Source organism: Mus pahari, chromosome 1, assembly GCF_900095145.1.
Source record: "Mus pahari chromosome 1, PAHARI_EIJ_v1.1, whole genome shotgun sequence".
Classification (NCBI taxonomy): domain Eukaryota; kingdom Metazoa; phylum Chordata; class Mammalia; order Rodentia; family Muridae; genus Mus; species Mus pahari.
In genome coordinates this window covers 18,793,074-18,807,588 of record NC_034590.1, presented here as the reverse complement: position 1 = coordinate 18,807,588, position 14,515 = coordinate 18,793,074, and the positions used below count along the sequence as shown (strand labels likewise).

The 14,515-nt window shown below is 52.0% G+C and overlaps 1 protein-coding gene across 2 annotated transcripts in view; it reads left to right on the top strand.

The window, feature by feature from the left end:
* Abcc8 (ATP binding cassette subfamily C member 8) overlaps positions 1–14,515 on the top strand; it is a 72,772-nt gene that overhangs the window by 46,829 nt on the left and 11,428 nt on the right. Inside the window, exons 17-27 of one of the 2 annotated variants that reach the window (XM_021197796.1) lie at positions 3,190–3,240; positions 5,092–5,130; positions 6,001–6,099; positions 7,087–7,171; positions 7,823–7,903; positions 9,494–9,631; positions 10,930–11,055; positions 11,930–12,029; positions 12,586–12,827; positions 12,922–13,088; positions 14,120–14,189. In XM_021197796.1, coding sequence (XP_021053455.1) covers positions 3,190–3,240; positions 5,092–5,130; positions 6,001–6,099; positions 7,087–7,171; positions 7,823–7,903; positions 9,494–9,631; positions 10,930–11,055; positions 11,930–12,029; positions 12,586–12,827; positions 12,922–13,088; positions 14,120–14,189 — 1,198 coding nt within the window. The remainder of the gene's footprint in view (positions 1–3,189; positions 3,241–5,091; positions 5,131–6,000; positions 6,100–7,086; positions 7,172–7,822; positions 7,904–9,493; positions 9,632–10,929; positions 11,056–11,929; positions 12,030–12,585; positions 12,828–12,921; positions 13,089–14,119; positions 14,190–14,515) is intronic. The other variant, XM_021197813.2, reaches the window with a different exon arrangement.

Here is a 14,515-nt window from a genome sequence, read left to right as displayed (position 1 = left end):
TCTTCTTAACTAAGGGGAGGGAAGCCCTTGTCCCCAGGATACTCCAGGCAGACAGGACTATGTAGGAGACCCAGGATGGAGAGTTGTCCTGAGCAGACCCTGGTTCTGGGTCTCAGAGCCACGTGACTCCCACGTGCTCCCTTTCATGAGTCACCAGCCTCTCCCTGGCTTCCTGACTCAGTTAACTGTCGGCCTGGGAGTTTCCAAACTCCCTGCGTAATCTCTAAGAAGAAAACATGTTAACAAAAGTCAATATTAGCAGACACGATCAGGTACAGTTCGTTTCCTGGGAAGTGAAAAATAAGACTGTCAGTCCTTCTAATGTCCCCAAAAGCCATCAGGAAGTAGGTCTCAGGAAAGCACAGGGTGGGGAGAAGGTGAGAATGTACAAATCCGGTTTTCCCAGGATTCCCTGCTGCCTTCTCTCTACCACCTCTTAAAGCACCCACATGTGACCTGTCAGTGTGTCTGTCTATGCCCAGTAATACCCCCACTTGCTGTGGGATTTTCTCAGAGCCTGCCTGCTGATTTGCGGTGCTTGGCTCCAAGTTGCCTGACTCCCACCCTTAGATGTACCCCAGTGTGCTGGGGAGAGACTGGGGACTCGGGTGCCTCCTGAGTCTCCTGGAGGCGACAAGTGGACAAGAGACTTGGGTAGGACCAGGCAGGCGTGGGAACCAGGTGGCCTGCTTAGTTCTGACTGTGCCACTTCCTTGCTCCACGACCTCAGGCAGGTGACATCACCTTCCTGGAACTCACTTTCTTCCTTTTAAGCAATGAAAAATACCCTGCCCTTTCTTTGCATCTCAGAGATCTGGCCTTGGCAGCCACTGCACAGGGGGCTATGAGTGGGAGAAAATGCTTCAGGACACTCACAGGCCTGCAGGAGGGAAGAACAGTGGACTGTACAGGTCCTGTCCTACCGTGTCCTGTCTGAGATTCTTCATCTCACACACACACACACACACACACACACACACACACACACGTGTACTCCAGCAGTCAGTGAGAGAAAGTGCTTGCCAAATGTACCAGTCTTTACTTTTTAGCTTAACATATATACACAAAGCTTTGATTGGGCTCCTGCTAGAAGTTTAGGGATACAATAGAAAGAGGAAGGGAGTGATCTCAGGTTACCACCCCAGCCTCTTCCCCTTTCTGACTCTGTCGAATAGAGCCTATTCTCCAGCCCTGAACCTCAGTGTGCTCATCTGTAAAGTGGGGACAGAATGCAGTAGTAGTGCCAGACTGAGTGCCAACTCTTTGGCACTGTGCACGACAGTAGCCGCTAGCAAGAACTCACCCCTCCTTCGCTGTTCCCCCGTGATTAATACGCCTGTTAGCAAGCTCCATTTATTACAGATCTGTCACGTGCTAAGCACTGTGGGGGCTGGAAAAGATGTTCTTCCTGACTTTCAATCCCACGGGGCACACCAGGTTCGCACAGGCACTGATGGAGAGCAAGGCAGTCCATTAGGAGTGCTAATTGAGCAGCTGAGATCGAGATGAACAGAACCAGGGCTGAGACAGGGCTAGAGGAGGGCGTGCTGGGTCCTCAGGAGGCCCTGGAGATGCAGGCCACACAGCCTTTGCTACTCTGGAGGAAGTCCCCTGAGAGAAACTCACCTGGGCTGTGGCCACAGGGCAGGAGTGTGTCAGCTCCCGTCCCGGGCTGTGGCCACAGGGCAGGGGTGTGTCAGCTCCCGTCCCGGGCTGTGGCCACAGGGCAGGAGTGTGTCAGCTCCCGTCCCGGGCTGTAGCCACAGGGCAGGAGTGTGCCAGCTCCCGTTTCTTCTGTCTCATGTTAGTGTTCTGCCTATGAATTGTCGATCTCGGCAAGCTGATGCTTGGAGAAGCTGGGTTAGTAAGGGCTGGGAGAGCCAGCAGGGACCACACAACCCAGAAGAAAGTGCCAGGGATTGGTGACAGCAAATGCCTCACAACCTCACTTGGTCCTGCCCCAGTGCGGGACGGGGACCCATCGGATCTTTGTCATTTGCTGACTGTGTGACTTTGAACATGTTACCTAGCCTCTCGGAGCCTGATATATGTGCAAAAGAGCACTGAGAAATCAAAATGACCCTCTGGGTGATTATTTTATGGATTAAAAGTGACAGACTTAGCCGGGCGTGGTGGCACACGCCTTTAATCCCAGCACTTGGGAGGCAGAGGCAGGCAGATTTCTGAGTTTGAGGCCAGCCTGGTCTACAGAGTGAGTTCCAGGACAGTCAGAGCTATACAGAGAAACCCTGTCCCAAAAAACAAAATCAAAATACAAACAAAAAAAAGTGACAGATTTTCACAAAGGCTACACACCTACATATAAAAATAAGTAAATAAAAAAAAGTCTAAAACAATAGAGATGACTCTATTACGGTGCTTATCAGAACTTATAAAAGCTCAATAAATGATGGCTGTCTTCAACAGTCTTAAAATAAGATAACTGGGTGCAGTGGCTCAGGTCCACAGTCCCAGCACCCAGTGGGTGCAGGCAGAAAGATCAGGAGTTCAAGGTCATCTTTGGCTACAGAACAAACTTGAGGTCCGTTTGAGCTACAGGAGGCCCTGTCTGAAAATTCTAATTTAGTAATTATAATCCTAAGAGCCTGCATGACTACGGAGAGGGTTGTTTTTCCCACATGTGTATATCACAAGTGCACATTTCATTGGTGGAAGATGTTTCTGAACAGTTGAAAGGTGTTGAGCTGGCGCAGGAGAAAGACCACAGAGAAGCTTGGCCCCATGATTCAGATCCATTTCCCAAGGGCACCTCTCACCTCACCGTGAGAGGTTCACCTCCCTGCGCTGGCAGAGTCGGGAAAACAGAAGGTAGCCCGTCGTCGTGCACACTGACGTTTCCTGCTTTTTAGAGGCAGCTGCTCCAGTTTTTCCTGACCCATTCTCAGGCCCTGCAGACTGAGAGACACTGTGTGCAGTGAGCTCAGCTGTCCAGGGTAGGAAACCCCCTTGGTGCCCAGCCAGCCTCGCTGCTGCCCCAGGCCAATGCCGGGAGCACCAGCTGAGTCCTCCCTCGGGTGCTGAGGTTGAGATGAGCTGATTGTGCCCCGAGGAAGCCACCGAGACCCCTGGACATGGGGGTAGGGGGGCTAGTGGGGACTGCTTCTCCATGAAGCTCCCATGATGGACGGCAATGGGAATAACTGCTCTTTGTCTTTCTGTCCAACCCAGCAGCCTTCCAGACAGCGAGGGAGAAGACCCCAGGTATTGCCTCAGGACAAGGTTGGCATGCGCGGCGCGGTGGAGGCTGTGAGAGAGAGTGCTGAGTGCGAATCCAAGGTTGTGCTGTCTCATGTTCCCAGAGCCATGGGGCTAAGCCGTGCAGTTCTGATGAAGGCAAACTGTGATTTGCAGAGGGGAGAATAAAAGAGCCTTAGATGTGATCATGGTTTTTTTACTCATCCCAAGGTTCATAGCGCATACACAGGTATCAGTCATCCACGGTATTAAAATACCGCGGTGAGAGGAACGTGGTGACTCATACCTTTAATCCCAGCGCTCAGATACAGGAAAAACAAATTGTCTGGGCTGGGAATGTGGCTCAGTGGGTAGAGTGCTTGCCTAGCATGCACAGAGTCCAGGGTTCAATTCCCAGCATTGTGTAAACCAGGTGTGTCTTTGCACACCTGAAACCATATTGCTTAGGCTATAGGGGCAAGAGAATCTGAAGTTCAAGTCCATCTCCATAGGGAATTGAAATCTAGCCTGTGCTACATGAGACCCTACTTGCCACCACCACCCCCACCAAAAAAACCACAAAAAACAACAACAACAACAACTGTCATGTTGAGTAGAGTTAAAAAGTAACTGAGTGGTTGCCAGAGGCTGGAGAGAGACAGGAGAAGGAGTGTGACAACGGTTACACGAGGTTTGTTTGGAGGTGACATGTCCTGGAACTTGGTGGCAGTGCTGGCTGAGTTAGGCTACCCAGGAATCTGAAAACCACCAGATTAATGTCAGGAGCCAGCGCTGACACCCTGTCAACCCAGTGCTTAGGAGGTGACTGCACGAGGATCAGAAGTTCAAGGCCAGCCTGGAACATGAGAATCCCCACCTTTAAACTAAAAAGAAGGAAAAAAAATGTAGTAGGAAACAAGTAATTGGAAAAATGTTTGTTGAGAGGCTCCAGGGGGGAAAACAAAGTCTCTAAGGAGTAGAGATGGGCATGTCTCCTGCTACACAGAAAATTCGGGTGCGCTAAATGTGCTCAATGAAAGTCTAAGAGTTCTAAAGGAAACGGATTGTTGACAAAGACATAGCACAACCTTCTTCTGAGAATGCAGGGGAAACCTGGAGGCGGGCGGGCCAGGCCAGGCAAGGTGGCTCCTCTGCAAATCACCAGCTGACAGAAGCTTCACCCTCCAGCCCCAGAGGCACATCCCTCCTGGGGCTTCCTGCCTTGTCTGCCACTTTGTCCCCAGTGTGGTGACAGTCCCAACCTCTCGAACCTTACTGACTACATAACTTGAGCCAAAGCCTAGACGCACAGGAAAGTCTGCATGTGTCAGACGATAACGCAGTGACAGAGCATTTGACAGTGGGGCTCCTCGGAGCTGGCCACGGCCGAGGGCCCGAGCGTCTCCCTGACTGGCCACTCTAGTGTCTAAGTCTGGGTGCTGTGTGCGGCCACGGCTGATGCTCAGAACCTCTCTTTCAGCTTCCCAACTGTAGGTGGCCACCCAGATGCTACAGGTTCTGTCAACAGCCTGGCCCAACCTGGCTACGGTCAGAGTACCCTGCCCAGCTGGGTGCAACCTTGTTGGCCCGAGGCTTTGGCTTACTCATTTGAACCTAGCTTGGAAGTCTGGGCAGATCTCCTACCTCTCTGACCCTAGAAGGTTCCCCCACCCCACCCCACCCACCCCATCCCATGAGGCCTTTTCCTCCTGTTCTCCCTCTTAAATGAACCAGGTGGGTCTCTTCCCATACCCACATGGCTGGGCTCACCACATCTAGAATCTCATGTGTGCCTATAGACAGGATGCCGGTGGGGCTTACGTAAGCAGGAGGTAGCTGGTTTGAAGGAGAGCTTGGCCCGTCAGGAGTCTGACCTGTGTCTTTCCTCCACTACAGCAACCCAGAGCGGGAGACAGCGGCCGACTCGGATGCCAGGTACTCGTGCTGGGTGTGCAGAGCCATGGTCCCCTGGGCGTGGCTGCGGGTCCTAGGAAGAGCTCTGGGCTCCTCTGTGGCCTGGGAGCTGCCCTATCTCTGAACACCATGCTGGTTCATCCTCAGCAGCTTCTGGGAGGAAGGGAGTGGGAAGGAGGGGTTTTTTGGAAACTACGACACACTGAATGTCACTTCCTTGGCTCTGTATCTGTAAAACATGTCCTTCTGTGTAGAGTCCAGCAGCTGCTGAGGGTGTAAGGAAGCCGGGCTAAGGGATTGCTTAGTTTGGTGAGAGTCGGGGGTCCTGTTCCCTGCCTCGGGGTTGAGGTGGAGCTGGAGAAGGCTCGAGTTAGCAGTGCGGGAGGATTGGGGGGGGGGGTGTGATGCAAGTCTTGAACCTGAGGCTTGGACTTTCTGAGATGTCCTTTGGGCCCTGAGGCCTCAGAACACTGTGCCGACAGAGGCTCTATAGGGTCTCCTTCTCTGACCTGGGAGACTTCCCTCCAGAGGCCTATGTCCCACTGTCCTTTTCAAATGAGTCGAGTCCTAGGTCTCCTCATATTCCCATGTGGTCCAACAGCGAGGTTCCTAAATCTGTCTGTACCCAGCCCCCTGCGTGTGGTTGCAGACTGTGTCCCTGGGTTACAGAGGCCCGCTGTGGTGGTGGAGGAGACTAGAAATCCTTCTGGAGGTCTGAATCCGTCAGGAAGAACTTGACTTGTGTTACCCAGTACCCACCATGGATTCCTGTCATGTGCCCTGGCTACCTCAGTACATCCACCCTCTTGCCCCAAACCTAAGCCATTGATCGTCCTGACAGTTGCTCTGAGCATGCACCCTGGGAAGGCCCTCACACGCAGTCTGTTCCAGGAGCAGAGGCCCCGTGGCCTATGCATCTCAGAAACCATGGCTGCTAAATGCCACAGTGGAGGAGAACATCACCTTCGAGAGTCCCTTCAATAAGCAACGGTAACAGCCTCCAGGAGAGAGATGGGGGGGGGCTGGGTGTGGCCCTTGGCACCTGGGCATCCCACAGTCCAGCTAGCATCTTCTAGGCCATCTGGAAAGGATCCAGATGCCCCTGGGTTCCAGCAGCCCCTTCCCATGTATGAGAGGAGGGAGCAGGGCTGCTGCCTTATCTAGCTAGGACTGAAGTAGAATTGAGTTAGTCATGGTGAACCGTTTCAGTTCTCCACTATGATTTTCGGTCCCCACCACACACACACACACACACACACACACACACACACACACACCCCACAACATTCCCTAATGACTGCCATAGCCAGCACCCATTGATCACTTAGCAGTTGCCCAAGAAGGGTTAGGGTACCAGGCTCTTCATACCTGTGCTCTTACCTGACACAGTAACACTCTTGTGCCCATTTTATGGGTGAGGAAAACAAGGTTCTGAAGCTTAAGTAATTTACCCAAGGCTAGCCAGTAAATTGCTGAAATGGGTGTCAATTCTGAAGCTGCCTAAGGACATGTGTCACCAAGAAACTCTGAATTCTCCATGGACGCTGCCTGGCACCTGTTCAGGCTAAAAGCTGGCCAAATGACAATAAGAAGAGCAAGCTAGGCAAATATTTGATCAGCCATCATCATTACCACCTCCAAACACTCAGCAGTGGTTTGCCCAGATGGTGCCCCAGCATGTGCTCTGACTGCATTTCCCACCGCTCAGGGACCATAAGCCCCCTCCCATCCCTCACTCAGCTTATTTGCCTCCATACAATTTCATCCTTCAAATATTTAACTTGCCCCAGGCTGTGTAAGCGCTGACCTTAGCTCTTTCCCATTCTCATGGTGTTTGCTTACATAAGGCAGGAAGTGCATTAAAGCCATCACTTACTGGGGCCCAGCAACCCACAGGCTAATGACCATGCGAGGACTGAGGCCCCACTCTGACCAGGCCTATCAGCTGACCCACCCATCCCTATTCTTACTTTCCAGGTACAAGATGGTCATTGAAGCCTGCTCCCTGCAGCCAGACATAGATATCCTGCCCCATGGAGACCAGACTCAGATTGGGGAACGGGTTAGTGGCAGCCTCCCCTGCCCCTGCCCATGTTTCCACTGTGTCCTTAGGTCCTTCTCAAGAAGCACGAATGATGTAACAGGACAAAAGAAAGGGATGAAGAGCTTCAAGTAGTATGAAATTGTGAGGACCATTGTCCTGTGTAGTGTGACTTCTCCTGGGAAGACATAGAGAAATCTCTGTTCATCCCAGATAGGGCAGCAATATCGAGCTAAAAGGCAGTTCCCCCTAAGTCTGTCTTAGTGAACCCATGAGTCTGTTAGGGTTAATTACAGGAGTATGAATGACTTAAAGGCAGCTATATCACCCAAAGTCCACTGCAGCAACCTGCACAACTCACTGCAGTTTAGCAATTGCTTCTGCTGATAAAACCATGAATCTTGTAAGTTTCAGGAGCTTTCTGATCCTTGTGAGTTTTCCTTAGTTCCTGAATACCATGTGGTTCCTTAGCTCCCTGAGTCTTATAAAGCTTCTTCCTTCATCCAGGAGAGAACAGTTCAGTTTGGAGGAGCATTAACACAGAATTCTGACTGATGGGAGAGGTCAGCCACTCCAAGCTGAGGGATGACTACATCTCTTCATTGAGCCCCAAGTGTATAGAGAGAACCTGAAGGGCTGAGGGTATGATCTTTTCCTCTCTTTTGATGACAGGGTATCAACTTGTCTGGTGGTCAGCGTCAGCGAATCAGTGTAGCCCGAGCCCTCTACCAGCACACCAATGTTGTCTTCTTGGTGAGTGTCCCAGATGAAGTTTCCCTGGGGTACTCACTTCTGACTGCCTACCTGTTTGGTTCTGTAACATCATCATGGTTCCCTAACATCACTACCACCACCACCACCACCACCACCACCACCACCACCACCACCACCACCATCTAACAGCCTCCCTAACCAGGATCAAAACCTCCTAGAGATACTGCCTCTATCTTACATAGAGAGAAACTGAGGCTGGTTAGAACAATGCTGATAACCCACTGTGGGATTCCCATTGAGCCTTGCAATCACCTTGAAAAGGTTCTTGCACACACAAGGGGAGGCGAGCTGTGGCTAGAGACTGCCTCTCTAAAGGACAAAAGGGCAGCCCCAGCTGTCGACACCCATGCAGCCCAGCTATCAGAATGCAAACACATGGAGTGTGTGGCCCCATTCCCAGCTTGTGCTCAGGCTAGACACTGCTAATAAATTTCCAAGCTATCATTTCAGAGAACTCAAGGGGTCCTCAGAACCCTTTAGCACAACACTCTAGCCATCGAGCATGAGGTAAAACTTGCCTACCTCATGTCAAGTTCTGGGCGAGGTGCCTTGGTTGGTACTGAAGGAATCTTAAGACCCAGCCCTTGACCTCGAAATTTTGAAGTTTGATTAGGGGGACAGACTCACACACATGCAGGAAATATAGCTAGTTCAAAACTAAGCTGTGTGGCCCAGACCATGAGACAGCTTTGATGGCGGGAGAATTCAGGGGGGCTTCCTGGAAGAGAGCCTTGAAGAGTCAATCAAACAAAAGGACCGTGAGGCATTTGGGTAAAGGCTCAGCACAATGAACATCAGCTCTCTGACCCTAGCTTTATCTTCTCCCCACCCCCACCTCCTCAGCACACACAGCACTCCTCGAAGCGATGCTTCACCCATACATTCTTAGACCTGGCCCACGATCAGCAGTTATGAAGTCCGAGCCCACCCAATGTCCCACCCAGATACATAAACAACTCTGTTGGATAAAAGTCCAGCGGCTGCTTTCCTCCGTTCATTAAGGCATAGACTCAGGGTGTGAGAGCTTGGGGGTCTTGCAGGCAGGAGTGTGCAGATGATACGATCTGGCTTTGCCTGGGACAGAGAGGATGGGAAAGTTAGGAACTGGTCAGGGAAAGACACAGAAGGACTCGGGTTAGGGTGAGTGGTGGGTGGGAAGCTGTCACTGCGAAGAAGGCAGAGCAGCACGTCACACGGAAGAAGCAGCTCTGGCAACGGCTAGAAGGGTGGGCTCACTGGCAACCTGGAATGGAAGGAGCTTGGGAAGGTCGGATGAGAAGTGGGGCTAGGAAGGAAGAGTGGGCAGACTGGAGAGGGACTGGGAGACTGTACTGAGGAGTTCAGGCTTCATAGGAGGTGGGTAGCCATCTGTGACTCAGGAGTCAGGGAGCGAATTGTTAAGGTCTGTTTAAATAACTGAGACATTTGAGCCCCAGAGAAGTTAGGCAGGTGGTCCAAGGCCTTGTAGCCAACCTTCGTCAATACCTAGATTGGCTTCATTAGAACTCTCGAGAGTTCAGCTTACCTCGGCCATTCCCTACAAGCCTGCCTCTACCTCCTCTTTCTCAGGATGACCCCTTCTCAGCACTGGATGTCCATCTGAGTGACCACCTGATGCAGGCCGGCATCCTCGAGCTGCTCCGGGATGACAAGAGGACAGTGGTCTTGGTGACCCACAAGCTACAGTACCTGCCTCATGCTGACTGGGTGAGGAGCCTCAGAGGACAGACTATGGAGCTGTGTGTGTGTGTGTGTGTGTGTGTGTTCTTCAAAAGAATCAGTCATATGACCCAGAAGCAAAGGCTGATAGCCACAGCACAAGACGCCAGTCCTACGTGGTTTTGTGCAGCCCAAGAAATACTTGTAGTCCAGCATCTTGGTGTGGCTCAGGCCTGCAGACATTCCCAGCCTGCCTTGGTTCCCTTCTGGTGTACGTTAGAGGAGCACCAGACAATCTGAGGAAAAGTAGACATTCAGTTCTTACCATCTAGATGGCCCTGTCCTGCTTGCTCCCCCTGGCTGTGTATGATCTGTTTAGATGGGAGAGCCGACTCTGAGCCTCTGGCCTTTGGGGATGAGTGGGTTGGAGCCTCTGTTGTATGGAAGATGTGGGAACAGAGGCAGTAGTCCTGTACACAAAAGCACTCCCAGAGAACATGGTGCTGTGAACCCCATGCTGACCAACAGAAGAACTAACCCTGTTCTTCAATAGGTAGAGACATACTTCTCTCCGTCTCATTTGGGGATCACTTAGTGCTAAGATAAAGACGATGAGCCTTTGGAAATCTACACCTGCCTACTCCTAATCCAAAATGTCCCTGGACAGCAGCCACAGTCTGAGACCCTCTCTGATCTTTAAGGCTGAGCCAAATAGGCCTGTTAATTAATTCCTCTCAAAATAAATCTTCCATGTGGAATGTGAACCTCCTCCACTATGATAAACACCAGAAGAAGAAAAAAATTCTGAATGCTATTAAAACAGGTAAAGCGACTTCAGAATGCAAGGTGGTTGTAGTTCAGAACGACCCCGAGTCCAGTAAGGCAGACATGGAGGTGCCTGGTTCCTTGAGGTACCTGTGCACAGGACCCCAAGATGGGATGGGAGCCGGTTCATGGCAGCTATATATGGTGGTGTCATTGGATGCTTCAAATACAGCATTTGCTGGATTCCAAAAGGGTGCAGCCATACCTGCTTGGATTAACAAGCGTGTTACCACCAACTGATAGACTCTACCATCAGGTATAGCTCAGGACAACATACAAATGGCCTGCTCAGCATATGGAAACTGATGCTGATGGGGTCCTGTGGGTAACCTACCGTGCTAGCCAAGGGCCGCTCATTAGCTCTGCAAAGACACCCACTGAGGGTGGTGTTTGGCGAGAGTGGGTTGCCAGACCACACAGGCAGTGGATTAAGGTAGCTATTGATAGAGCATGAAAGATGCTACACCCCTGTCTCAGACTCCTCTAAGGGAGCCAAACCTGTTTCCTGGCTGCCCTGGCAGATCATTGCTATGAAGGATGGCACCATTCAGAGGGAGGGGACGCTCAAGGACTTCCAGAGGTCTGAGTGCCAGCTCTTTGAGCATTGGAAGACCCTCATGAACCGGCAAGACCAAGAGCTGGAGAAGGTAAGAACATAGGGGGTCACACAGCCGCCCCTGGATTCTGGTTCCGAGTTCAGATTCTGCTTCTAGGCTTGCCTGCCTGCCTGCTCTCACCCCTTCTCCACCCCCACGCTCCCCCAGAAAGTCTCCAAATGACAGAGTAGAGTTATACAGAGGCAAAGGGAAAAGCTGGCCCCTGTGCAGGGACCCAGGACAGAATCAGGTGCGCACACGTGCCATGTAGTTGAAAGGCTCCAGAATCAGCTCAAGCTAGCTAAACAAAGGAAAGGGCCAAGGTAAGGAATTGTCAGTTCACGAAACCAAAAGGTCCCAGGATTTTGCCACCAGGATTCTGTTTCTCTCTGTCGCTTTGCTTCACTGCTCTCAAATCAGCCCCATTCCGGGGCAGCAGTGCTGTCTCAGCAGCCCTGGGATTCCTTTCTGCAACCACAGAAAGCTTTTCACACTTCAGTCTGGTCACGTGCTAACCCTGACTGGATCGTCACAGCCATGATGGCGGGGTGTGAGGATTAGCCAGTCTATGGTCATGCGACCACCCGAGTTGCTTGAATCTCAGAGACCAAGAACAGGGGAGACATGGGTGTGGCCGTGCACACTTGTAATCCCAGCACTGGGAGGCTGAGGCAGGAGGGTGGGAAGTTCAAAGCTAGGCTTCTTCCCGCACACAACAGGAGTATACTCCTCTGAGATACTGGGGTGCCTTTAGTTGACAGAGAGAAGTTAATTCTGGTAAGATGAGTGTGTGCCCATGTGTGCCTGCCCTGAGATAGAAACAGCCTGTAAGCCAGTCATCACTAGGGTAGTGGCTCCTAACCTCTACCTTCCCACAAGCACACTGTGGGAAGAAGACATTGGCCAGGCTCCATATGTCTTCCAGGAGACAGTCATGGAGAGAAAAGCCCCAGAGCCGTCTCAGGGCCTGCCCCGTGCCATGTCCTCAAGAGATGGCCTTCTGCTGGATGAGGATGAGGAGGAAGGTACGACCACTAGCCTGGGGGCGCAGTTAACACCCACGATGTGCTAGTTGCTTTCCTTATTGCTATGTCAAACGACTGACAAGAAGCTACCTTAGGAAAAGTCTGTTTGGGTTTGCAGGGATATGGTCTAATGGTGGCATGGAAGGGATGGTGACTGGAGACGGTCACTGTGTCCTCAGGAATCAGAGGGCCATGACGGTTCAGCCCACTTTCTCCTTTTTTTTTTTTTTTTTTTTCAGTTTAGGACCCCAGCTTATGGAATGGCGCCGCCCACGGTGGGCAGGTCTGCCCACCTTAAGTAACCTATTGTAGATAACTCCTCTCTCTGTTTGCCCAGAGGTTTGCCTTATGGGTGATTCTGGTTGACAGTATTAGCCATCACACAGAGAGAAACTGAAGTCCCAGGGTTTCTGGACGTGGTCGAGCAGTATGGTTTGTTTAGGCGTCTTTCTCTCTATATGTTTTCCCGTCTGTAAGTGGGAATAAGATGTCCCCTGGCTCACCTTCAGAGGGTTGCGATCTGTGAAGCTTCAGGGTGGGTTCTTGCAACCTGCAGAGGAGGCGGCCGAGAGCGAGGATGATGACAACTTATCCTCGGTGCTGCATCAGCGAGCCAAGATCCCGTGGCGAGCCTGCACTAAGTATTTGTCCTCTGCCGGCGTCCTGCTCCTGTCCCTGCTAGTCTTCTCCCAGCTGCTCAAGCACATGGTCTTGGTGGCCATTGATTACTGGCTGGCCAAGTGGACGGACAGTGCCCTGGTCCCGAACCCTGCCACCAGGAACTGCTCCCTCAGCCAGGTACACCTGCAGCCCGTGACAGGGCTGGTGGAGAGGATGGGGGGAAGGCTGAACCCACACACAGCCACAGGACACACTTGTTCTTCCCGCTTAGGAATGTGCTCTGGACCAGTCTGTCTATGCCATGGTATTCACCGTGCTCTGCAGCCTGGGAATCGCACTGTGCCTTGTCACCTCTGTCACTGTGGAGTGGACAGGTCTGAAGGTGGCCAAGAGGCTGCACCGCAGCCTGCTCAATCGCATCATCCTGGCCCCCATGAGGTACCCCAGACCCAACCACAGCAGGGCAGGTTGCTATGCTCTGCGTCTTAAATCCCCCCTCTGTCACAGGCTTGTGGGGGTGATTCGTGTGTGTGTGTGTGTGTGTGTGTGTGTGTGTGTGTATGTGTGTGTGTGTGTGTGTAAGTGTCCTTATACAAGAAGCAGGGAGAACTGGCATTTGCCCAGCAGACCCCTGTGAACATCTTACATGGCTGGCTCATCGGACGGTCCCATCAGCCTTCAACATGAGCATCTATGAGCTTCTGATAAGGCTTAATTTCCTTCCCTAGGTGATATATTCTCTCTGCCCACAAGTTCCACTGCCTCCTCTCCCCCACTCCCTCCACAGACTGCATTTTCTGACACTGGGGGGTAGGATTAACTGTTCAAATCACCCTAATGAGATGCCAGGTGATGAGAGGCTTTAACATCATGCCCAACTGGCTGGTCAGACTGATTTGGAACCACATAGGCATGCTGGCTACCCGGCCTCATGGCTTCCAGACCTCCATAACTTTACCTCATAGCTACCACTCTGCCTGGCTACTCTTTCCCTCTCCAGCTTTGCAGTCTCTGTGGCTGGGGGACATGGTGGCCGGGTTAACTTACCCTCTATGTGCCCCCAGTCAGAAGTTCAGAGGCTCTCTGGCAGGGTTGGGCCAACTCCAGGTCCCAGCCAGAGTGCTGACAGCTGGCATAGCTTCTCACTGTCATCCAGTTGACAGAATGTCCCCAGGGAACAGCTCTCCTGGGAGAGGGCTCTGTGTCTCAAGGGAACAGTTGCCAAGAGAGTGAAGCCAAGCAGGCTCTCAGTGGTCACAGTGAGCCTGTGAGTCAGGAAGGCTAAATGGAGACCAATACCCTTTTGAGTGGCTGCAGGAATTCTCAAAGATGCAAGCCAGATATTTGCAGACCCACAAAAGCAACTGCTCCTAGGAAGTGAGACCCACAGATGGTTCTAGAAATATTTAAATCAAGCAAATAGCTGCCCTCGTTTCAGTCAATAACTAATGGTTCTGCTTGCCTCTTAGGTTCTTTGAGACCACGCCCCTGGGGAGTATCCTGAACAGATTTTCATCTGACTGTAACACCATTGACCAGGTACTGACTGACTGCCATGCTGGCCCATTGACCCTGTACTGACTGACTGCCATGCTGGCCTGAGAGCCTGGGAGCTTTTCCTCTTAGAGGCTAGCCTCCACATAGATGTGCAAGGCCCTTTGTAAGGAGCCCAGTGTCCCTGAGTGGGGAGCCCAGTGTCCCTGAGTGGGGAGCCCAGTATCCCTGAATGGGGAGCCCAGTGTCCCTGAGTGGGGAGCCCAGTATCCCTGAGTGGGGAGCCCAGTGTCCCTGAGTGGGGAGCCCAGTGTCCCTGAGTGGGAAGCCCAAGTGTTCTGCTCTGACCGACACTGCCTTGGGGTCTGCAG